At 38.3% G+C, this 25,068-nt stretch overlaps 1 protein-coding gene across 1 annotated transcript in view; it reads right to left on the bottom strand.

The window, feature by feature from the left end:
* KIAA1549L (KIAA1549-like ortholog) overlaps positions 1–25,068 on the bottom strand; it is a 144,976-nt gene that overhangs the window by 24,052 nt on the left and 95,856 nt on the right. Inside the window, exons 14-17 of the mRNA XM_014949275.1 lie at positions 13,485–13,663; positions 11,639–11,856; positions 6,783–6,912; positions 1,039–1,386 (exon numbers count right to left, since the gene is read on the bottom strand). Coding sequence (XP_014804761.1) covers positions 1,039–1,386; positions 6,783–6,912; positions 11,639–11,856; positions 13,485–13,663 — 875 coding nt within the window. The remainder of the gene's footprint in view (positions 1–1,038; positions 1,387–6,782; positions 6,913–11,638; positions 11,857–13,484; positions 13,664–25,068) is intronic.

Genomic DNA, 25,068 nt, shown 5'->3' with positions numbered 1-25,068 from the left:
CCTTAATGTATTTTTTTTATTACCATGAAAGGAAGTCATAGCAATAGTTATTTTGAACTGAGGACGTTTTGCTGCATTATTCTCTTATTCAAGGGACTCCATTTGAAACGCATTCTTTCAAAAAAATATTCATTTCTGACCAATAAAAACCTTAAAATGAACCGCTTTTCACACTGATATTGATAGATAAGCATGAGCTATTTCTTATCTGAAAGCAATCATCTCTGGTTTAGATTTGTACCTGACATATGAGAAGGAAATTAATTTGCTGAGTTTGAGAATAGCGTCTGTGGGAATTGAGGGATAGTGTCACACACCAAGGGTGCACACAGTACTACCGCAACCGCTGTCTAGATACCTACAATATTCCATTGACAATTTCCATCTATGGGTTTAATTTCTTAATTTATTTATTAATTTTCTGAAGTAAGGACATGCTAGCCATAACTTGAATCTAGAAAATGAGGGATAAAGAGAGACTTAAATAAGGTCAACTCAGAAACCTGTGGAATTGAACCATCTCTAAAGTCCCAAGTCAATAGCTATAACTGCAAGATTGTCAATAACAGCCCACATTTCAGGTCACTGTGATTATTACACTTGGTTCCCTCTCTTGCAATGGTGCTCTTCAGTGATGGACCTCATGCAGAAGTTTTGACTGCTTCATACCCAGCTGCCTATGTAGCTCTTCTACAAAACCAGACTGCTTCCTAATGTGTGTTCAATGAACAGGAGGAGACATGCAAGCAAGTTCTTGATCTGCTGAACAGCCTGGAGCTTAGTGCAGCCCATTCTTTCAAGCACAATTTAGACAAGACAACCTTGCTGTTAAAATAGATACTATGAGCCTTCATGCAAGAGCTGGATATGGGTAAGCATAGACCCCACACATACATAGACCCCACTAGCCGTACTTATTTACTGTAAGCATGGCTTTACATCTGGTGTTAAGCATGTAAATGGGGCTCCATCTTGAAAAAACCTGTGTCTCAGAGTAGAAATATCTTTATGTTATTACTAAAGAGAAGTTTCACTTACTGGTCTTGGTAAACTGTACTGATACATTTCTGGTCTGTATGTGGGTACCCACTGTACCCCCCCTCTAGGACGGGTCATGGTACCAGGAGCACTGGTCACAACCTCCGAGTAGGGCAAGTGTGGTGCTGAGCTGTATGCCTCCTGCCTGCTCTGTCCTCCGTGGCCTGCAGAGGCCAGGCTGAAAGCCTCTTCCAAGAGCATATGCATCTGCTGTCGAACCTCGTCAATGGAGGGCTGAGAACTTAAAGTTGAGGTCTCCGAGTGGCCTTTGGCCTGACGGGACCTGGTGTAATTCCGAGGCTCGTTGACACGGTCAACATTTGTTTCTTCTATAATTTCAGGCTCAGTCTGTTGGATGGAATAAAAGCACGTATATGTAAAAAGCTTTACAAGACAATATATGTGCTGCTTCACACAAAACATTCTCAAACACAGATGTAGCATATACAAAGTCAGCAATTGTGACAATATAGACGCATGACAAATACTGGAAAGGAGTGATATGATGCAGGCGAGTATAATAGCCTTTCATATCCTACATTGTTTGCTGTGAAAACTAGCAGGGGCACTCTGTAGGAGATTAAATTGTCAATGATTCACTTAAAAACAATTAATGTTTAAATTCTTTTCTTAGTTGTTAGTATCAATGGGATTACAACTGTGCCAGGAGGAGTATGGTTCCCTAGATAGTACCATCACTATGAAGGACCCCTTACAAGGGACCATTTGTTACAGCTACAGGGACTAAAATTCTTTTGTCCGTTCTCACATGTTAAGATTTCAGAAGTAAAGTTTAGGGGTTTTCTTGAACTTTCTTACCCAGTTAGGAATGCTAAAAACAACACTACAGACTACGTCCTGTCTCTTGCAGAAAATATCCTGACCCAGCTCAGTCATCTTACCTAGCAGCCCAATAGTAATTACACAGAAATTTATCCAAAACTAACGTGGGAGAAGTGAACAAAACACATCCTCTAATGAGCAGATAATACTTGTGCATCTTAACTTGAAGAGTTAACTGCTGGGGGAATTCTTTCTGTATAGATAAGTACAAACAGAAATCACCCCCCAATTTTTTCACCTGTAACTCAAAAACAGAAAAAAACATCATATTATAAGAAATTGACAGTGAAATACCTAACTTCATTTATCTTCTGCAAGATTAATTTTTCAGGCTATGGTTTTAAAAAAAAATATGTTACACTGGCAATCTGAGAAAGCAACCATTTTCTAATTCTTTAAGTATCAGTAAAATATATTCAAGATGCTAGGATAACTGGAATGAAGAATAGGATATGTACCTCCTGCTATATATAGCATGTGGTTAGAATTGTGTTAGCATCTAAAATAGCCACAAATGAAAGAATACAACAGGATGTTATTATTAAAAACTCCAGCATTGCCCTGCTAATTTACTTGAGTGGTCTGTAGCTCCTGCTGTGACATGCTTTTTTTTTCCATGTAATAGTGCAATAACTTTCTATATACCTGACTAGATAAGCAACTGTGCCCCCAATCTTTTGCAAGCCATGTATGGTCATATATTATTATAGGACAATCATAGCACGTATTTCTTTATCTGCAGAGTCAGATATATAACTGACCACCTTCTGTTATCAACCATTCAGAGGAGAGTTACATGGTTAGCCTGAAAACTGACAATAAATTTGAATAAAAGATCTTAATTTGTTTTCTCACTTAGCTGTTATAGCTATATTTTGTACTTAGTGAAAATACAGCAATAAAAAAAGGAAAAATCATTATTCAAATGAATAATTAATCATTTGATTATTAGAATTTAACTGCAATTTATGTGGTTCTATTTATATGGTATATTATCCAAATTCAAAACCTTAAAGCCCAGCTTCCTACGTGGTACACATATCAGAGTGAGGGAGGAACAATGTAATGGCATGTAGTTCTCTTAAACCAAAAAGCTTTGTGGGAAATATTCGACTAAATAATTTTCCTTCATTTTCTCCCTGCATTTTGATTGCATTATTATCTGTGTCGTTACAAGGTAAGGTAAATAAAAATCAGGTACATTTTAGAAGCTTGAGTATAAAAGTCAGATAAATTTTAGAACCCTGACTATAAAATGCAATGGTAGTTTGCATGTATAAGTGCAACCAAAGAGCCTCTGAAATCACACTGTCCCAACTGGATGATTAATAACCAGGGCTCTACTATTTCATCATGACTGTAAAAATGTCAGTGAATGGAATCCCACAGGAGACCTACTAGTACCCAGTGGAGAAATAAATCAGGTTCTCTACTACAACCCCTTGGTGAAGCCATTAGACCTCTACAGAAAGTCTAAAATATATCATATGAATAAAGGATAAATCAAAGCTGACTACTAATATGTATCAATATAAAGGTTGGCACAAAAAATATGGAGGAGACTGGTGAACATTACTTTTCCTCTAGTTTTAAAATTTATTTCAATTCATCCTATCATTTTGTGATGAATGTAATTTGCTTTCATACCAATTGAAACACGTAAGCATCATAAATAGATACCAATATATGTTAACGTTACCATTCTAAAAATAAAGATTTTTTTTCATACACAGTTATTATATGATACAGGGAACTGGAATCACATGAAGATAGACAAGTCCTGTACTGAGAGTTTATACACTTCCATTATAACTCTGCTGCTGCAACTATATCAGTAAAATTCTTCTTGCAAACATTAATGTGTAAGCATCTTGAGGAGTTACATTAATTTAACTGTAACAATAAAATTATGCCAGTAAATTCTTCTGTATATTGATCTCTTAGATATGTATAATAAGGTAATTTTCTTCATTTTACACCAAAAACATCATAAATATTTTCTGTCCTAGTATAAAGCTCATTAGCCACCTAGAAGTTCAAGACTCCTTCATTGAAGCATTCTCTCTACTTACAATTTTTGTGAACGTGTTGGACATAATAAACATGTTAATAAAGTCTCCTTAATCTACTTGCTAGGTGGTGATAATATTAAACCCTGTTGGGATTATTTAAAATTGAAAGATAGGTACTGTTCAATGATAATCCATTTATAAAAGGTATTATAAAGGCAAATAGCATACTTAGAATATCAAACAGTAAAATGTAGACTCCAAAATAATACAAAAAGCTACATAGTCTTTAGAGACAGGTATGTAACTATTGACTTCATATCCTGACCAGTTTTTAGCTCTGAGAAACAGAACCACGATTCAGAGAAATATCACTAAAAAAATCATGATAGGGAGTGAAACAATTATAGAACATCATGATTGAAATATTAAACCATATTAAAAAAAAATCAGTAGTATGGCATGGCAGATTTCTGAGCTCTTACTTCCCTGTCCTACTTAAAGGACAAGGCAAAATTAGGCAGATCAGAAACTCTCAGGATTTGGTTGTGCTTATGAGTCTAGCAGCTCTTAAGGAGTTTTCTTCAAGCATCTGGGGAATCTTGGTCTCTTTTTTAGAAAAAGAAAATTGTCATAGTTGAGAAGATAAACTCAACAAATAAGTGGGCATAAGGGTAACAGCTAAAAAAAATAAGAAAGCAACTCGTTAATCTGTAAAAAAATAAATCTCATGACTTGAAGTAAACATTGACTATTTTCTTCATTAATTTGATCATTTGGAATTGCTTATGAAAGACAAATTTCACCATTCATTCATGGGGCTTGTTGCTAAATAATCTGGGAGGAAAAGGTTAGCAGGAGTCTGAGAAAGCTGTAACATTCAGAAGAGCAAAGCAAACGTCAAAAAAAATGGTACAAGATGTAACTCAATAAAAAAGAAAGGACACAAGATTCAGCATACAGACCAGCCCTTTTTCACCCATTTTCAGAGGTCAGATTTACAGAGGTGTTTAGTTGCACCACTGGTGAAATCCATATGAATTCCAGGCAAATATAAGTGCCCGCCTGCAGGTATCCTGGGAGACCAAGTCTGTCAGACACTCGACACAGCTCTGAGGAACCTCAAACTGGAGAGAGGGAAACCAGCCCACGCTGCACGCCGAGGCTTGGGAACTAAATTTCAATATCCTGTCCCATTTTCCCCGGTATTTTTCTGCTTTCAGACAGGGAATACATTCAGAGTTAGAAGAGGTGCACTGCAGTGAGGCTGCAGCACATCGGGCAAAAGGAATTTTATGTAACTTATCAGTAAAAAAAATGACTGCCACGGACAGCTCGCTCAACCGCAACCTTAAAAGAAAGGTGAAAGCAAACTTGTGTGTGATGTGCACAGATCTCAGAGTTCATTGTTGCTTACAGATCATTGCAGAATCTGCATAAAGTCATTAACCTACTTACAAGGTTTTTAATACATTTTCTTTAAAATATATTTTATATATACTTTACACAATATATTAAAATACATTTTAAAAAATCTTCTGCTGACTACTTATGGCATATTAATTTTGAAGTAATAGCAAGAGACCATGCCTGTTCCCAGAATGTTTTCAGCATTCATTTCAGGAAGATATCACCTATGGAAAACTACCTTATATTAGCATATTAAAAAAACCTCTTTCTTGCTATTTAGAATACTGGGGGAGCCTGGCTTGAAAATGTTTTTATCTCTACGAAAGCCCCAATAATAAAGGAAACATTTAAGTGGGGTTAAATAAAATAAAAATATATCTTTTTGCAAAATATAAAACCTATTTTAACAGCTTATACCGTTCTGTTTCTAGGCTAGAGCGATGTATTCTAATGCCTCAGAAAGCAGTGAAGCAGTCATCCCACTTACATGGCACAACATGACTCATGCAATCTGATGGGAAGTGTCCAAATGCAGGAAATCATTTAAGAAATCTGACACCTACAACATGCCCTGAAGAATTCTGAAAAAGATTTAAGCTTCTCTGAACACATCCCCTGACCTTGGTACATTGCTTCACCTTGCTAAAAACACATCCCTGGCAGTTGGGAGAGTCGACAATTAAGCCCCACGCAAAATGTTTGTCATCTACAGAGTTTAGAGGATGAACAACCACCCAGATGAACTTCCTTATTTTCCAGAATGGATTAGACCTATTCCAGGGACTAATCTTCAGGGATAGCTGAACTACAGCATTTTGTATGTGTGGCAAAGGATTGAAAAGTTCTACGTTATCCCAGTGTGAGAAGTATTTTTATCCTCATTCTGCATGCACACAGCATACATTCAGACTGCAAAGGACAACTAATGTCGCCTTGTGTTGGCCACATGAGTTCCTTGGACCATAAACCAGCATCTCCTCTGGCTGATTTTGACATTTACCTATTCAAATCTCTCCCAGTTCTGATGTAGTAAGAGGACAATATCTGTTCCTACAGGATTTCCACAAACACTGACCTATGGATTTAAGTGAAATTCCCAGAGATGTCCATTCTTCTGAATCAAGACAGCAGCATCAGAGGTAAAGAACAGAGGATTTTAATTGCAATGAAAATAAGCTCAGTATCATTTAAGTGGCTGCATACTTAGAAGAACCACCTAAGTTCAAAATGGAATACTTTGGCAAATAATGAATTTCAGGGCAAATGTTTTGTTTGCTTTTCAGACTGTAAAATAATGTACAACTATAAAGTATTTGGAAGGGTTTGTGCTCTGAGTATCCGGAGCCTTCTACAGAACGTAAAATCCTGTAACATTAAATACCAATGGCACTCTGGCTTGTAGCTTATCAATAGTTTCCTGGTTTTAGGAGTAAGTTAAGACTTTGCTGAGCAAATTTCACTGCATATATCTGATAAACTTACGTCATATCCACTGTTACGGATTCCACGTCTAGGTCTTTCTCGAGTCACAAGAAGGTCCATCTCAGTTTCTCCTGGGCTAGGACTGTTCAAAGACTGCCTGCTTCTGTACACCGAGTTCTTCATTGGTTGCCTGGAAAACATAAAACAAGAAAACAGTAAAATAAAAGGAAAGCAAAAAAAATGTCAGGCAGCAGTTTTCAATACTTACCTTTATTCTAAAATGATGAGGGTCACAAAAAAAGCCACTTTATTATAGGATATTCTTTCTATGTATATGGAAGTGCTAGAAATCAATAACGTTATTAAGATATCATTAATTTTGTTTACTCTTAAAGAAAATAAAGCTACATAAAAGACAGGAACATCATATGTGGGAGCTTATTAGTTGAAGCACGTCCCAAGAAGATACCAGAACCCTTTTAACCTCAGCTGATATGATTCAAATTCATAAAAAATAAATAGGTGTTAGTATAAAAAAATAATACACGTTGAGATTGGGAGCAGATATTTTGACTGCTGGTCCTGATCAACGAGAGAGAAGAGGAATAAAACTCCACTGAAACAAACACCCGGCAAAGTGAATGGGAAGAGTGGCAGGAGTGGGAGGGAGCTGCCTGCAAGAGGCTGTTTTTAAATAGCCAGTTTGGTAACTGGCCACAATTTTATCAGAGAGCTGCTCTCCCTGGGATTAAATCGCTTCCAGTGTAGCTCTGAGCAGCACTGGGGCATCCCTAGGTATTGAGCTTTCACCACGGAGTCCTCAGAAGCAAGGGAACAGCATATAACTCTATACCAAAAATATACGTAATCTTTCCAACACAACCATTTCTTTCCTTGTTATTGGTTATACAAACCCAAACATAGCATTTCTCTGTAAGATACAAAACATAGCTGTACTTAAGCTCTTCAGGAGTGGTTTTCAAATGGTGACACAGGAACTTCATGCTTCATCAAGCTGCATCTTTTAGGAAGGCTACATCCAAAACAAAAAAGTTTAGGAAACGCTGTTCTTATCATGTATCTGGCAGTTAGTCATTTTCATGAAGAGCTAAAAGCTGAAATTTGAAAGGGGGCTATTGAAGGGAGAAGACTTTGGTGATTTTTCCATCATTCTCCTATGCTTGCCAGGTAAGGTGAGAGAAAATGCAATGCTGTGCTAATATTTGATTGAAGGGCAAAAAATGCTAGCATTAAAGTGAGCCTGTGGCTGAGAGCTGCATTTGAGTTAATAAGCGGGGTAAAAATAAAGACTCCAGAGTTTTAAGTGTTTGAGTCTGCCTGAACTGATTACAAAGAAAGCTACTATAGTATTTGAGAAATTGAAAAGCCTAGGACCATTTCTGTAAGCGTCATAAGATGAAACCATGATATGTAGTCCGTGTTCCATTCAACAATTACAAAGACTTTATGGTTTAAATTCTAAAGAACCATCAATGTAATGAAAAGACAATACAGTCCAAATGAACTCACTGATAAAAAGTAGTAATTTTTCAGATATTACAGATTTGGTTAACAGAACTTTTTACCATGACAGATTAGAGCAGCAGAAACTGGTTTACAGAAATCCAGAAAGACAGACATTTACATGATCAGATAGGATAAAAAGTAGGAAAAAAAATGTATCAGTTTCACACTTCTGATTAAAATAAGTACTCAAGCATGCACTTGATTTTAAGGCAAGTTTCAAAAACTTCCATATGACTTTAAATCACAAATCACCATGCGCATGTTTGAAAGTCCCAAATGCACTGCCAAAGCAGAAGGCAAGCAGAGGTTTTGGAATAAATTTCCCACATAAATATAATATTGAATAAATTAAAGTGCCTTATCTTGTTTCTTCCAAAACTATACTGTCGGTACCTGCAGAAAACATGGGGAACTAGATTATGCTAAAGCTAATCGGATCTGACAATCTTTATGTTCCTACATTAAAGGTCTCTAAAATTTCATACATGTTTTACAATAGGTCCACAAATACGTAGCTGATGCAGTTGTGATATATTTTCTAAGGGATTCAAATATACAGCTCTCTAATACATGCAGATTCTTGACCTGATTACAAACTATTAAAGAAAACCCCAGAATAGTGCATATCATCAGTAGGCTCTTAAAAACTGCCTTGAGATTGCCAATTAGCTCATTTAAGAAAGTTTTACTAATGAGAAAGGAGGTATCAACACTAACAACTGGCATTCAAATGGGTTAGCAAGTGCCTTCTGGGAACCCAACTGGAACATTTTAAAACATAAATTTTGTGGTACAGCAGAAGACTCAGGTGCTAAGAGCAAAAAGCTGCTTGTTCATGAACAAATCAAATTATTTAGTGGCCATGTTTGTAAATCACTTTTAAATGCAATTTAAAACAAATCCAAAATGTAAAGGTGATCTTGAATAATGTAATCAACTGCATCTTTGTTTTCTGGAAATGCTGTAATAATGTAATTTAAGATAGTGCAATATGCATGGAACAGAAAAGAGTGGAATAGACTTTTTCCCTAGAAACTTTGAAATCTTTGATTTCCTCCTAAGTGATATTACTAAAAAAAATAATTTAATTTTTCAGCTTTTAATTGCTGGAAATACAATGATAGAAACGATGATACAAACCAGAAAAAGGTAAAAATCAAATCTTTTCAATTTTATGTTAACCTAGACTGATTTAAAAGCAATTCTATTTCATTACAGAAATGCAGTTGTATTGATTCTTTTATCCATAACCAAAACACATATTACCTTGCAGTATTATTCAAGATCTTCCTCCAGCAATATGCTTTTCTACCCATATTATTTTTAGTTAGAAAAATGAAGATGATAAAGCTGTCATGTGCACTGTAGCATATCAAGTTCAGTTCCAGGTCTTAGTTTGGAAATTTAGCATAGACTTTGGAATTAGTTTGTTTGCAAACATCTGCAACACCTGTGAAGTTCTCTAAATGCTTTGTGTCTTTACAGAAAGTACATCAGAAATCGTTCTCCCTTCTTCCTATGTAGGGATATAGACTATATATTTAACAAGTAAATCGAGCAGACAGCCTTTTATGGTTCAGCTACAGAATGAAATCATTCCTCTGTAGCAGTATACCTGCCTCCAAGCAGTTTTCATCATGCCAGTGATCACTATCTCAAATAGACTATGACAGCTTTACACAACAAATTAGAAAGCACGCAGAAAAAAAATGTATTCCAGGACTTCTCAGCACATTGGCACATGAACAAACAAACAGTATATTTAACAAAAAGCAGATGGTTAGCATTAAAGCTTCATGTGTAATCTTTTAAACATTTCCTACGTGGCATGTGACACATAATAAATATCCAAAGTAATGCTTCAGTCCATCACTATATGTACAACACATGGTCATATCAATGTTTCTACTGTCTCATTTATGTCTCCTGGACAGGCCGTGCAGACAGAGCAGGACTTCTGTGTACTGAGGGTTCAGTATCTTACCTTTTCAGTGTATTTGGAGCAATTTATTCCTCCTTCACTGGAAAACCACACAAGGAAATGATGCCCCAGACCCTCCAGCAAGGACATAATGCACAGTTAAGTCAGCATCTTTTTTCTTCATTGACCACTGCAACCCTGGGAAATGGCCCATCAAGGGCAGTATCCCTCAGTCATTTAACTCTAGACCTACAGAAGTTCATTTGATCATAGTTTTTGCCCAGGTTTTAAATCAACATGGTTTTTATACGTCCCATTATGGTCTTTTTCATCTCTGTGCCTCAAGGGTAATTGCTAAAGTTGCACTGAGTGCAAAGACTGTGTCACCACCAATGCTTTGATTGCAGTCATGATTTATGCTCATAGGAAAAGTTTGGTCTGAACTTCCCAGGAGATGGGATGCAAGATTTCACCTCCAGGCATGAGGCCATTTCCAGAGAAACTGTACTTCAGTATCGCTTTTTCTCTCATGGATCATCTGCTGCTGGTCCCTCGTTGCAATAAAAACCAGAGCCCTCATGGTGTGAGGTGCAACAGAAAACACACTCTCTTATAATCCTTCACACCTCCACCACCCCTAAGGAAGAGGAATCTACATACTGTGCCATTCCTGGGGTAGGACTGGTGTAATCTCCTCTTTTCAAAAATGTCTCAACTTGTGCTTCAGAGAGCACCAGCAGCAGAGCAGGTCCACCCACCCACCCACCCACAGTAGGCTTGGGCAGAACCAGCACGTACACTCTTCCCCTCATTTCTAAAATGGGGAGATGAGTATTACTGGTGTGCCATCTTCAAGAGACAGTGAAGTGTTAATCAAACATCAGTGCTGTTATACAATATACCAACTTCACATCACAGATGATAACATTTTTACTTTCTCTGTTAAAAGCACAGGGAGATCACCAGTAACAGGTACACACACATCCATACAGACACCATCCCTGCAGGAGTTACTGGAATACATGGACAATGTACTGGTTATCTCATGCCTACTGCAATAGTCATATTCAGATAAAAATAATGACAAAATAACAATATCACTGAACTTTGGAAAAGAATTAATTCAGATGCTAACTTCCAGGCTTAAGTCCACCTTCAGTATTACCAAAAAAATTACTACCACTTTTGCTATTTATCCTACTTGGAACGTGACTCACAAGAACTTGCGACAGTCCTTTCCCTTATTTTTCTGTCTTTCCATTACTTTCTTTTTAACCACATTGCAGTTTTAACAGATAACATACTTTCATAAATAATCATGGGTGATATGAATTTTCTGATTGCAGTATGAGAGACCAGCTGACCATACAGCAAACAGCTGGCTCATTAAGAGCACCTCTTTGATTCCCTACAACCCCTGGACATCAACTTTCCTCCCAGATGAAGAACTGCATATAAAAAGTCTCACCTGTTCTTAGGCTCAGCAAATGGAGACGAGACATCTGCATCTGGATCCAAAATGTGGTCAAATTCTTTCTGGTTTTTTTCATACATCCTTTTTCTCTCTGTCAGACCCTTGTTGTTATCAACCTGTGGGAAATCATAGTACCCTTTCCTCTTGGCTTTCAAGCGCAGCTTGTTGCGGTAATGTTCTATATCAGACTTCTGTTTCAAAGCCTTGTTCACCTAAAAGGCAAAAAGATGTTTAAAGGATGGTTCTGGGCTGGCTACTTCCAAACGGTATTGTTGGAGTGTGTGTGATACACTGCGTGTGTCATTTTACAGAGCACTTTTTGTACCGCACCGTGCCATCTGCAAGCAGCAAGGAACTGCAAGTGAACAGAGTCGCTGCATTTTTATGGCTTGGCAGATGGTTAAATAATTTTAGCCTAAAAACTATGTACCATCACAACAGTGACTCAGATACACCCACTGAAGAAAAACACTGATGATGTTAGCCAATTGTCGTGACCCAACACCGTGCTTGCTTTTGGGCATCACAGGGAGAACTCACTGCTGAAAACTATTCTAGGGTCCCCTAACTACAGAGACATCGTCCCTCACTACACAAAACCTTAAATAAGTCACCACTGGTGGATGGGAGAGAATTCTAGTGAAATATCATCATATGTTCCTCTTATTTATACGCTTCCTTACAAATCTGTTATAGGCCTGTGTCAGACACAGAATCCTTACATAAATGGATTTGGTCTGACACAAATGTGTTTGGTCTGACCTGATAAAGGTCAGGTCCCATGGATGCTCCTAAGCATTGGGATAATTTCCCTCCTGCTTTAAATCGTCAGTTACATGGAAATGAGAAATTTACTTGGGCTTTGTGCTTCCAGAGTCAAATTCTACCCTCTTCTCACCAATCTCAAGAAGTGTATGTGCAAGAAAGCACCCAGCACCAGGACTGCCATCCTGTTGACTTACAGAAAATAGATGCAGAATCTAAATAAGTCTTTCGCTGGGTTTGGAAACTACATGGTGTTTCAGGGCTTAAAATACAAGTACAAAATGGAGCACGGCAGACTGCTCTAATCCAGGCCCACATGGGAAGCCTGATGACACTGTCTTTTACCGTGTCTCTGGCAGCAGCCCTCCCTGTTGCTTTTAAATAGCATCAGGGAGATTCTGGCTGATCTTTAAATGACTGTTGCAGTGTAAATTTGCAAACAATACACCTCTCTGGCTTGTCCTCATCATGTTTAACAATTATATAAAAGCCTCTGTCCTTTGTAAATGGACCAGTCTTGATTAACTCTACATAAAAACATGAACAACCATACAAGTTTTGGAGGCAAAGCATGGTTTATGGCCAGCGCCTGGATCAGACATTTGTGCCAACACACTGTGCCCAGGCTGAGATGCACCTGAGCAAAGCAATGGTCCTGTTGGAGTGTGTTTGATACACCCCTTCTTACTCTGAATGAGATGTATTGCTCAGTATAGAAAGATCAGCCTGGGACTAGGGTGATGTGTTCAGCCACAGTGTTCATATAGACAAAGATCCTGTTCTGCTCTCTGCCTTCATTATTCACGTTGTTAAAAGTAATAGGATAGGAGAGAAGGATACTGAGAAGGTGGGAATATAGACAGTTGCTTTTTCCAAATGTCACATGCGTTCACAGATGCATTGCAAAAGAGCAGATCTTAAATACTCAGACCCCTGAGCCCACAACGCTAATGGGATTTTATATAGCATCAGGGTGAAAAGCTCCTACCACTCCTCAGCTCTAACAGGCTTACAATTGTTCCACCTGTGGATGTAGCCAAGGAAACAACCGGAGGCATTACGAGACAGTGCTTACCTCTCCATTAATGATAGCAGATTCCTGGCTCCTGTCTGATGCAGCATGAACAGCAGGGAGTGCCACGGGTTTGATAGCTATCAGCTGGACCGATCCAGAAGAGGTGTCGAAAGGGTCAATGGCAGATTTGGCAATGTTATCAAAGAGAATGCCTCCTTCCTCTTCATCACTTATGGGCACTAGAGCACATCAAACTTGTTCAGCATAAAGACACGGACATTTTTAAAGCATGTTCAAGGTGAAATTCAGTGAGCACATGCTTTAGATTAATGATGTGTTCAGTACAGCCCAGGAGCAGACCTGGGAGACCTTTACACCTTAATCCCAGTAGATTACAGACAACATTATGTATTCAAAAGATTATCTGGTACTCCCCCAAAGAAGGTTGAATTCTAATCTGCACTAGTAAGATGAAAAAAAAAAAAAAAGAATGACACAGAAAATTGTACAAAAATGACCACAAAATTCAAAGTACATCTTTCCTAGGTTTCACATGGACACAATGTGTGCATACACAGAGGAGTCTTCACATGCCAAGGCATCAGCAGTTACACCTGATCTAAGCCAAGAGTGCAGCTTTTTTTTTTGTCTTATACTGCAAGAACGTGGGCATTCTCAAAATCTGAAAAATAAACCTACTGATTTTAGCAAAAGTTAGTAATGCTAAAAATGCCGTGTCTTAAAACAAAAGCATTACCGTTGTGTGTTAAAACATGCTTAAGAAACTGATGGTTATACTTATAAAAATAACTTACTGGGATTTTTTTGCTTTGCAAAGCAGTACCTCAGGTGGCTCTAAAGCTAAACCATTAAAATTTCTTAAGAGACAGGAGAAGGCTTGTGAAAAATCTTTAAAATTAAAGGGCACAGGGAAGCACCTTTAGTTTTAGATTTCTATATAAGTGGAAAACTCACATACAGTTGGGTCCTTTCTCCTCCAGATTTTATGAACTTGCATCATCTTGTCAGCTGTTGAATCTTAAACCTTTTATCCTCATTTTGGAATAAAAGAATGACTCTAAAGCATGAGCACAAATTCTACAAAGAGATTGTTGCAAACATTTTTGAATAATTATGCTATTAGAGGGAAGAATGTTTGCTCGATCTCCTAACTGACAGGAGCAGAGATCCTCTGCTCAGGAACAAAGTGGTCTGCTCTAAATTTATTTCCTCTGAAAATACACTCTGTTTTAATATTTAATCACTGCACAAATTACAATGGACTTGTATAAACTCAAGCAGCTTAAACAGCCAGTGATTTTGGTAAGAAAATATTTGACAGTGGTAACATAAAATATGAACCCACTGAGTCAGCTTATTATCTTTCTGTCTGTACTCTGTCTGGCCTGGAGTTGACACTAGTTGAGCTTTTGAGAAATAGATGGGTTAAATGACTCTGTCATTAAACATTGTCCCTCTGGCTCCACAGCACTGTCCAAATATGACAGGCGAGTCTTTAGTGGGTCTGAAATTCCCTGGTCCCTCCTGGGGTTGTTCAAACACTCTGAATTTGTATGCTCACCAGAGTGAGTGGATCACAAGCCTGGCTCACTGAAATTAACTGCTGAACTCCCACTGACGACCATGCCACCAGGACACCACACCACAAAATCAGATGAACCAGGACATACTTGCCTGTCACAGACCGCCCTTTAATAGGAGAGCATTTACTTTATAATAAGCATAAAAATGAAGCATGGAGGGTCTTCCCTCAGGGCATTTTGAATCAGTGCAGTTCTCATGTAAGTCACCAGATGCAGTTCTGGGAGATGGGTGTTGTCTGTAATTCACCACCAAGACTTCCACACTACCCTAACAAGGTACCTCCATTGTGACATGACTATGTCCAAGAGAGAAAAAGTTTGCCTGAATTGTATTTTTCACCAACAAAGATGGTCTGTCATGATGATTACAGTGCAGGTGAGCCTGGATAGTACCTCATCAGTGGTCCAAAGTACCAAGAAGTTGTGGAATCCCTTCCCTTGGCTGCGTGTCTCAGCATTTCCCTGAGCCAGGCACGCCCAAAAACCCTGGCTAAGCATCAACGTGCAAAACATGATTCCTTCCAAACATCCCCAGTGTGCTCTCCTTCAAGCAGAAAGCACTGAGAAGTGCAGCTGCGTTTCCACCCCAGTGTTTCAGAAGAACTATGCTTGCTGAGACCTTGGCAGTGATCTCCAGGCACCCACAGAGAGCACGTCTAGCTACAGATGCGTGGCTTATCTCCTCAGTCCTCATTTCAGGCTCAGAAACCAAGAGTTTTGCTTAATTAAACAGAATTCCTCTGGTTCAAAGACTCATTAAAGAAGAAAAAAATTAAGGGTAAAGACAATCAGGCATGACAGATGACAGCTACTTCTTATGTGGTATAATGCCAAAGAACACCCTCACTATATCAGCCCTCATTTGTGAGCACATCTCCTGCATCTTCGGCAGTGCTATTGGCATGGAAATAATAGTCAAATGGGACTAGAAACTGGAAGTCTATTCCACCTTAAACTTAGCATTTGCTCATTAATTGGTATTTATATTATAAAAGTAGGTTTTCCCATTGCCCTTTTTTCACCAATGAGTGATAAAGACAGTCTGTGATGTGCAGTTACTGGCACACTGCGATAGTTTCTATTGGCAGTGAACCATAAGCAATTACTAGGGGAATTTTAATATTTGCTCTGATTCACTCCTTTTTGAGAGAATTTACAGCAAGTGTTTGTAACACAACTGAACCACAGCAAGCTCTAAATTTTGAAAAACAAACCAAAGGGAGTTCAGAGAGAAGAAGGAGTCCTGGAGTGTTTGTTTCTGCTGTGTGTCCCTGTCCTGGGCCAGCCCGCTCATCCAAACACCTCAGCTGGGCGAGGGAGCAATGGGCACAGGAAACTTCAGAAAACTGCCCAGCTGTTCTCTACAGTCACTCACCATAAACATACTTGCTCATTATAATTAGAAACACAGATTTAAAACAACATTTTTAATTTCTGCTTTTAAACAAATGCATACCAACGTTCTTATGAATTCATTGTTCTTTTACTCTTGCTTGTACTGTCTGCATGCACACATAGAGAGGTTTAGATATCTCAGAAGTGGCAGAAAAGGGCAAAAAAGTGACTTAATCTCCTACTTAACAGTAACTTCACATCTCTGAAACATCTTGTGCTAGATATCTCATGCCACATGATCCACTGAGACTGAATTACTCCTCCTAATCTTCCTGTGACTGAAGTACGTGAAGATATATCCAAAGCAATCATTTGTTCAGGTTGAGTGCCAATTGCGGTGAAGCGTTGGGTTTTTGACAAACAGGACCATCGCTGAAGCTTTGTCTCCACATCACTGCAGCTATGAGTATATAAGATTTGCTAGATTAAAGCTGTTTCAGGGATGCTAGCCTCCAGTGTGGGTGCAGCTCTGCGCTATCTCCAGCTGGTGATGCCAGCAGGTGGTGCTACCCACTCGTGCCACCGGTGCCACCTATAGCTCTGAATGGTTAAGAAATTAATAGACAGGTGGAATATTCTACTTTTATCTAGTTATTAATTTATATTAAAAAATAGTTATACTTTTGTCAGCCTAAGATTTTGATATGAAGGCCATACAAGATTTCTTCTCTCTTTCCCTCCACCTTGCCTTTCCTCCCCTCTCCCAAATCAAAATATGTTTGAAGGAAGAAAAGGACAACTGAAATGTTTACCTGTAAAAAAAAATATTTTTTTTTTTTTTTTTTTAAAAAAAAGGGTAAAGAAATCTAGATTACCTGCAGGTCAGGTAACCTTACAGCAAAATACTTGAAACAAAGATTGTGCCATTTGACTGACTTTGGAAGCTCTCAAGAAAAAGAAAAACATAAATGGAAAAAACATGTGAAGCCAAAACATGGCAAACACTCACAAGCAGGTAGACATGCTCTGCCTTCTCTTAGGTCATTCAACGAAGCATTAAAAATTTTAAAATATTTATTTTGTATCAAGGTAATGCAAATATTATAACCATATCTATAGTGTGCAATGACTTGTCTGAGTAATGGAAGGGCTTAAAATAATAAGAAAACAAATAGATTATATTAAATGAAAATCATATGTTTGACAAAGAGTAAACTATTCCACAGATCTAAACGACTGTCGCCTTAGGAAAAAGCCCATGTATGAAGATTTAAAAAAAATATTCTGACTCCTGAATGTAAATTAATAGTGGGGAAATAATTTTCATTTTAAAGAAAAATCTCTGTATATGGAAAAATAAATGAAAAATTTCTACATTATCTAAATCAATCAATTTTTCAGTTGACTATCTCCAAGAAAGTATGAGCAAGAGCTCTTTGCAATAAAGAACTGTATGCTTCTGAAGGAGTTTGTAAGCCGCTAAGTAAAATGCAAGTTTCATAGCATCAGCATCTGAACCTATTCAGGACTGAAATACCTCTCTGCAGGACACTGCAGTGTAACAGAAATCATACTTGTGTACAGACACACACTCTTTCCAAAATACACCCAACCGTGAGACGGTGTGATTCTAAGCTTTTCAGGAACAGTACAAATGCTATATTTTCAGAGAAGCAGACAGTTTACAGAGTAATAGAAACAGCTCATGATTCCTCCTAGATATTATTTTCTCATATGCAAAGTCTGCTAAATGCCAGGCCAAATGTCTGAGGTGTTGCAGTCCTGGATTTGCCTGGGAGCCTGAAACAGGAATTACGCGAGCCGGTTGTTCGAGATCTCTAAATTCACATTTGCAGGGTTTTTATGAAATACCTGAATATTTCACGAAAGCTTGTTTCATTCACTGTCTATGAAGGTTTCTTGTCCTTATAAGCAGAAGCAAGGAAATTTCTCTCTGTGGTTATGCCTTCTCCTCCAATCACATCTGCCTCATCTATTTAAATATCAAAGTCTTTCAAAAAGAGACCATATATTTCATCATGTTTGTAGAGAATCCATCAGCCCCTTTGCTTGGCTGGCACTTCTGTAATACATCCTAGGCATGTTCAATAATTTGAAACAATTATTTAACTGACCTCAGCTGGGCGAGGGAGCAATGGGCACAGGAAACTTCAGAAAACTGCCCAGCTGTTCTCTACAGTCACTCACCATAAACATACTTGCTCATTATAATTAGAAACACAGATTTAAAACAACATTTTTAATTTCTGCTTTTAAACAAATGCATACCAACGTTCTTATGAATTCATTGTTCTTTTACTCTTGCTTGTACTGTCTGCATGCACACATAGAGAGGTTTAGATATCTCAGAAGTGGCAGAAAAGGGCAAAAAAGTGACTTAATCTCCTACTTAACAGTAACTTCACATCTCTGAAACATCTTGTGCTAGATATCTCATGCCACATGATCCACTGAGACTGAATTACTCCTCCTAATCTTCCTGTGACTGAAGTACGTGAAGATATATCCAAAGCAATCATTTGTTCAGGTTGAGTGCCAATTGCGGTGAAGCGTTGGGTTTTTGACAAACAGGACCATCGCTGAAGCTTTGTCTCCACATCACTGCAGCTATGAGTATATAAGATTTGCTAGATTAAAGCTGTTTCAGGGATGCTAGCCTCCAGTGTGGGTGCAGCTCTGCGCTATCTCCAGCTGGTGATGCCAGCAGGTGGTGCTACCCACTCGTGCCACCGGTGCCACCTATAGCTCTGAATGGTTAAGAAATTAATAGACAGGTGGAATATTCTACTTTTATCTAGTTATTAATTTATATTAAAAAATAGTTATACTTTTGTCAGCCTAAGATTTTGATATGAAGGCCATACAAGATTTCTTCTCTCTTTCCCTCCACCTTGCCTTTCCTCCCCTCTCCCAAATCAAAATATGTTTGAAGGAAGAAAAGGACAACTGAAATGTTTACCTGTAAAAAAAAATATTTTTTTTTTTTTTTTTTTAAAAAAAAGGGTAAAGAAATCTAGATTACCTGCAGGTCAGGTAACCTTACAGCAAAATACTTGAAACAAAGATTGTGCCATTTGACTGACTTTGGAAGCTCTCAAGAAAAAGAAAAACATAAATGGAAAAAACATGTGAAGCCAAAACATGGCAAACACTCACAAGCAGGTAGACATGCTCTGCCTTCTCTTAGGTCATTCAACGAAGCATTAAAAATTTTAAAATATTTATTTTGTATCAAGGTAATGCAAATATTATAACCATATCTATAGTGTGCAATGACTTGTCTGAGTAATGGAAGGGCTTAAAATAATAAGAAAACAAATAGATTATATTAAATGAAAATCATATGTTTGACAAAGAGTAAACTATTCCACAGATCTAAACGACTGTCGCCTTAGGAAAAAGCCCATGTATGAAGATTTAAAAAAAATATTCTGACTCCTGAATGTAAATTAATAGTGGGGAAATAATTTTCATTTTAAAGAAAAATCTCTGTATATGGAAAAATAAATGAAAAATTTCTACATTATCTAAATCAATCAATTTTTCAGTTGACTATCTCCAAGAAAGTATGAGCAAGAGCTCTTTGCAATAAAGAACTGTATGCTTCTGAAGGAGTTTGTAAGCCGCTAAGTAAAATGCAAGTTTCATAGCATCAGCATCTGAACCTATTCAGGACTGAAATACCTCTCTGCAGGACACTGCAGTGTAACAGAAATCATACTTGTGTACAGACACACACTTTTTCCAAAATACACCCAACCGTGAGACGGTGTGATTCTAAGCTTTTCAGGAACAGTACAAATGCTATATTTTCAGAGAAGCAGACAGTTTACAGAGTAATAGAAACAGCTCATGATTCCTCCTAGATATTATTTTCTCATATGCAAAGTCTGCTAAATGCCAGGCCAAATGTCTGAGGTGTTGCAGTCCTGGATTTGCCTGGGAGCCTGAAACAGGAATTACGCGAGCCGGTTGTTCGAGATCTCTAAATTCACATTTGCAGGGTTTTTATGAAATACCTGAGTATTTCATAAAACCTTCTTTCATTCACTGTCTATGAAGGTTTCTTGTCCTTATAAGCAGAAGCAAGGAAATTTCTCTCTGTGGTTATGCCTTCTCCTCCAATCACATCTGCCTCATCTATTTAAATATCAAAGTCTTTCAAAAAGAGACCATATATTTCATCATGTTTGTAGAGAATCCATCAGCCCCTTTGCTTGGCTGGCACTTCTGTAATACATCCTAGGCATGTTCAATAATTTAAAACAATTATTTAACTGACAATTGTAATACATCCTAGGCATGTTCAATAATTTGAAACAATTATTTAACTGACGATGATGACCATACAAAGAAGATAGGGAAGGCATGAGAACCTACAACAGAAGCCACCTCTTTAAGAAAATAGTGCTTTATAAGTTTTGAAAAGCTTTCCAGTAATAGTTTTCCATTTGCACAATAAAACCATACATTTGAAGCCACCTCTTTAAGAAAATAGTGCTTTATGAGTTTTGAAAAGCTTTGCTTTTCAATAGTTCAATAATAGTTTTCTGTTTGCACAATCAAACCATACATTTGTTTTCTTCTGTGCTGACATATTAGTGAAATATCCCAACCATCCAGACTGCCACTGGATCTGATGGCATGAACATCTACACACTCTTCACACTGTTTCTTGGATGTTTCTTCTTTTGCTATCAGACTCAATTAAGTGGCAGAGTAAAGCCCCCTCAGAGGGGAAGGCAGATGTGAATTAACAACTACTTAATTGCACGACCACCTGCAGGCAGAGTAAAGCCCCCTCAGAGGGGAAGGCAGTGAATTAACAAGTACTTAATTGCACGACCACATGCAGATCCCAGTTGCCTCAGAGGTCTGCTGCAACAGGCACCTTAGCAATTTAGGATAAGGTATTTCCATGCCATGAGGAAGCAATCAAAAAGACTGTCTTAGAAAGCAGAGGTCTGCTGCAACAGGCACCTTAGCAACTTAGGATAAGCTATTTCCTTGCCATGAGAAAAGCAACCAAAAGACCATTTTAGAGAGAAAAAAGACAAGCTGGGTTAGTCATGCTGACCTAAAAGAGGTCAAACAGAAGGTATTTTCCACTTATTTATATACATTCTACCATGCCTGTGCATACAGCACCTTGGTGGCCCCAGTCACACAGTACAGGCAACTCAAGGTGCTGTTTGTTCTCCCACTCTCTCCCAGGGGAAGGAAGCAGTGGAGCAGCAGCACTTTTTGCTTTTGTACGAGTGTGAAGAGGCTCAGAAACATGGCTCAGAAGATCACAAAAGAGGTTATAACACTTGGTTGCCTCTTGCAAACCAAATCCAAGTGGAGAAAGCAGCAGGAAATGGTATTGGCTACATCTGAAGAAACAAAGGGTTTGCTGTCGCTGTCGCCAGGAGGATGCTAGCAGGGTCACAGCACTTTCTATATTTAAAACAAACACACACACACACAAAAGACAGTGGAAGAAATGGAGACAGTATGGAGAAATATTAGGCTATGTCACACAAGCTGAAATCTTTAGAGGAAAAATAAAAAAGAATCAATGTGCAAAGCTTCTGGGAGGCTCAAGGAGAATAGTAACTGGTGCCAATACAAGGGATTTCAGCTGAACAAGTGGGGTTTGTTCATTCTGGGTTGTTTTTTTTTTTAATCCCCCTTTGGTTAAATGTCAGGAAACAACTCCAGAAAATCCTAGGAGTTCGCTGTGAGGGGGTGAAGAGTTAGATAAAGATCCCCACTAGCACTTTTCCTAGGGGAAATGAAGCTAATGCTTCAGGATGAGGGAATGAATGATGAAAAGAATAGGCTTTTCTCTTTCCACCATAAATGCTTCCTAGCACTCTGATTTTTCAGCCTTTCAGAGACACAGGCATCATCTCACTTCACATGGGCACATATGCTCCAATGCAGTTGTCTGGGCTCCTTTCTTACTGGAAAGAGAAAGGTGAGTACCTCCAGAGCAGAGAGACCTGTCCCAATTAGCTGCGACCCTCTGGAGTCACTAGAGAGCCTACCTGTTTAGCTTAGATTAGGAAGCCGACTGTTACAGACCAAAATTTGGCAAGATGAAGCCCTTTCCACTCTAACTTGCATTTCACCCCACTCAGCCCAGAACAGGCAGATGAAGGGTGCTGGGTGTTTGCAGGGATACACCAGATCCTCTGCTAACTCTCAGTCAAAGCAGACTGCCATATCACTGCTACTGGATTCAACTGCTATTGCCATATTTCATTTCAATTTGAGTCACTACAGACAACTGCTCAGAAATTCAGAAAAACTGGCTCTGACGCTGAGCTGCTGCATCAGGCAGTGTGAAAACTGGTGGCCCACACTTCTGTAGAAGGAAGGAGGCAGTGTTAGCTTGGCTGAGTTACATCCAAAAATCCCTTAGATTTTAGCTAAGCCAGTAATACAGCCAAGCTTTCCTCCTCAATACTTTTTTCCAGCAGACACCTGATTTTGAGATATCCCTACAAAGAACAGAAGGAAAAGAAAATTAAAAACATATATTACGGCTTCTTCCTGGGCAGAGAAAATTATCATCTTAGAGACTGATATTTTAAAAAGGAGAGAGGCTCTTGACTGAATGACTTCTGAAAAGTTACATTTATTTTTAAAGACAACATCCAAATGCTTGGAAGATGAGAAGCAGTGTTCCAGCTGGGATTCCTAGGAAGGAAAGGAGTATTTCTTACACAAGAAAATTGGACTCTATGGGAATGCTTCTTGTGCATATCCACCTATGGTGTGTGTCCTTTCATGATGATGAGGTTCATATACAAAACTGGGCTCAACTATACAGGTTCTCACCCCAAAAACTATGCTTCATTAAGAACTGCTAGCAAACTAAAGCTTTTGTTTTTCTCAAAACAAACGAGCAATCATGCCCTCTCAAAGATGCTAATGGGAATATTGCAAGATCAAGCACTTAAAGGTTGGAAAAACAACCTATATAACTTTCACTGACTCCACTTTGTGAGGAGCCAATGAAAGGAAAGATTTTTACTGTAGGCTGCTATAATTCTTTAAGTACATGTGGGTTCTGCCATTTGCTTCTCCCTGAATGATGTCTGGCCTGATAAAATGATAGGCAAAAGTGCTAATATCCTGTTGTTCTTTTCCACTGTCTCTTACAAATCCGTCTCGGAAATTGCCAGTACTGATTGGCTGATTCATTCATCTCACAGTCCTCTAACATGTGAAATTGGGCACTTTTAAAACAAGTTCTTTTTAAGTGCTCAAAGCACATGAAAGCCCAACTTATCAACTTTAAGAAGGGAAACTTCCTATTAAAATACTAATAAATGTTTTCCAAGAAAAACAAAAGGAAAAATATGCTGTTACCTTACCAAAATGTATCGCTATTTTAATACAAATAGATATTTTATTAATGCTTTCTGTAGAAATAAGGCTTAGCTAAAGAGTACTCCTGATCCTCCAATGCATCAAGTCCTTAAGCCAAGCCAGTCAGTCTGTGGTGGTTTCACATTGTTCACTCTCAGCCTTGACACACTCCATTTGGAGTCAATTTTGATACAAGCCATACAGAGTTTATGTACTGAGGTAACATCCAGTGCTGTCATTTTTCCATGTAACTAAATGTCAGCAAGAAATAGAATCTAAAATTGGTCTGTAACTATGGCAACTAATGAGCCATTCTAACTTGGAGTCCCCAATTCAAACATGTGACCATCAAGGGATGCATTCCAGTTTTAAGATGCTGCTTTTCAGAGAAGAAAATATGCTGCTGCTATTGCTGACATGCACAGTAGAGGCGTCAGCCTACAACTAGGCTAGAGAGCTGGAGCAGGTTCAGACAAACAACTAGGTGAAGAGCAGCTTCTTTCTTGAACTAGAAGGAAAAACAGCCAACACATTCCATTGATGCTAATCACACTGGATAAAGATAAAACCCTGCAAAAAGAACAAAATATCCGAGATGACAACAGTGTTTGTAATCACAGCACAGGGGAACAAAGCGTGAGCTCTGTGAGGAAAAGTAAAAGATGCCTTGATTTTGGGTTTTTAATTTCAACTTCAATAGGCATTTGGGATCTTCGAAGTCAAAAACTCATCTGCACTTGCATATAAATGTGGGGCCAGCTCTGTATTTCTGGTAAGCGAGAGGCCATCTCATTTCCCACAGCCACACCTTCCTTCTCAAAAGCTGTTCTGAAAGGGTTGTCTCTCTTACTCTTACTAAAACTCTCTACAGCTAATAAGTCCCCATCTCTTTACTGGGGAACAATGTACTTATTCCATTTCATATGTGCGCCTGGAAACTAACAGGTGACCCTTTATAAGGCCGTGGTAGTGGAGTGAAGGAAGTTCCTCAAGAAGTTGCTGAAGTCTCTACCAGAAGTAGGACTCTGCAGAAAAGGTGTTTCATGCACAGGTTCCTTCGAAGCCAGAATAGTCAGATGGAAACAGCCTATCTATTTCATATTTTGTATATATGCTTATATATATATTATATATATATACTATTACTTTTTAAAAAGGCAAATCCAGCTCTTTCTTTCTGCCACAGAAGCTCAAGATCTTGCTGTCAGTGTGTGGTAGGAACAAACAAGAAGTAACTACGCTATGAATGGATTGAAACTAAAGATGTTTTCCTAGAAATCATTTAGCTCCTTTGCTGCTCCTAACAAGGAGCACCTTAACCT

The sequence above is a fragment of the Calidris pugnax genome, unplaced genomic scaffold (genome assembly GCF_001431845.1).
Source record: "Calidris pugnax isolate Ruff unplaced genomic scaffold, ASM143184v1 scaffold177, whole genome shotgun sequence".
Lineage (NCBI taxonomy): Eukaryota > Metazoa > Chordata > Aves > Charadriiformes > Scolopacidae > Calidris > Calidris pugnax.
Note: the sequence above shows the minus strand (reverse complement) of the source record. Positions and strands in the feature narration are given on the sequence as shown.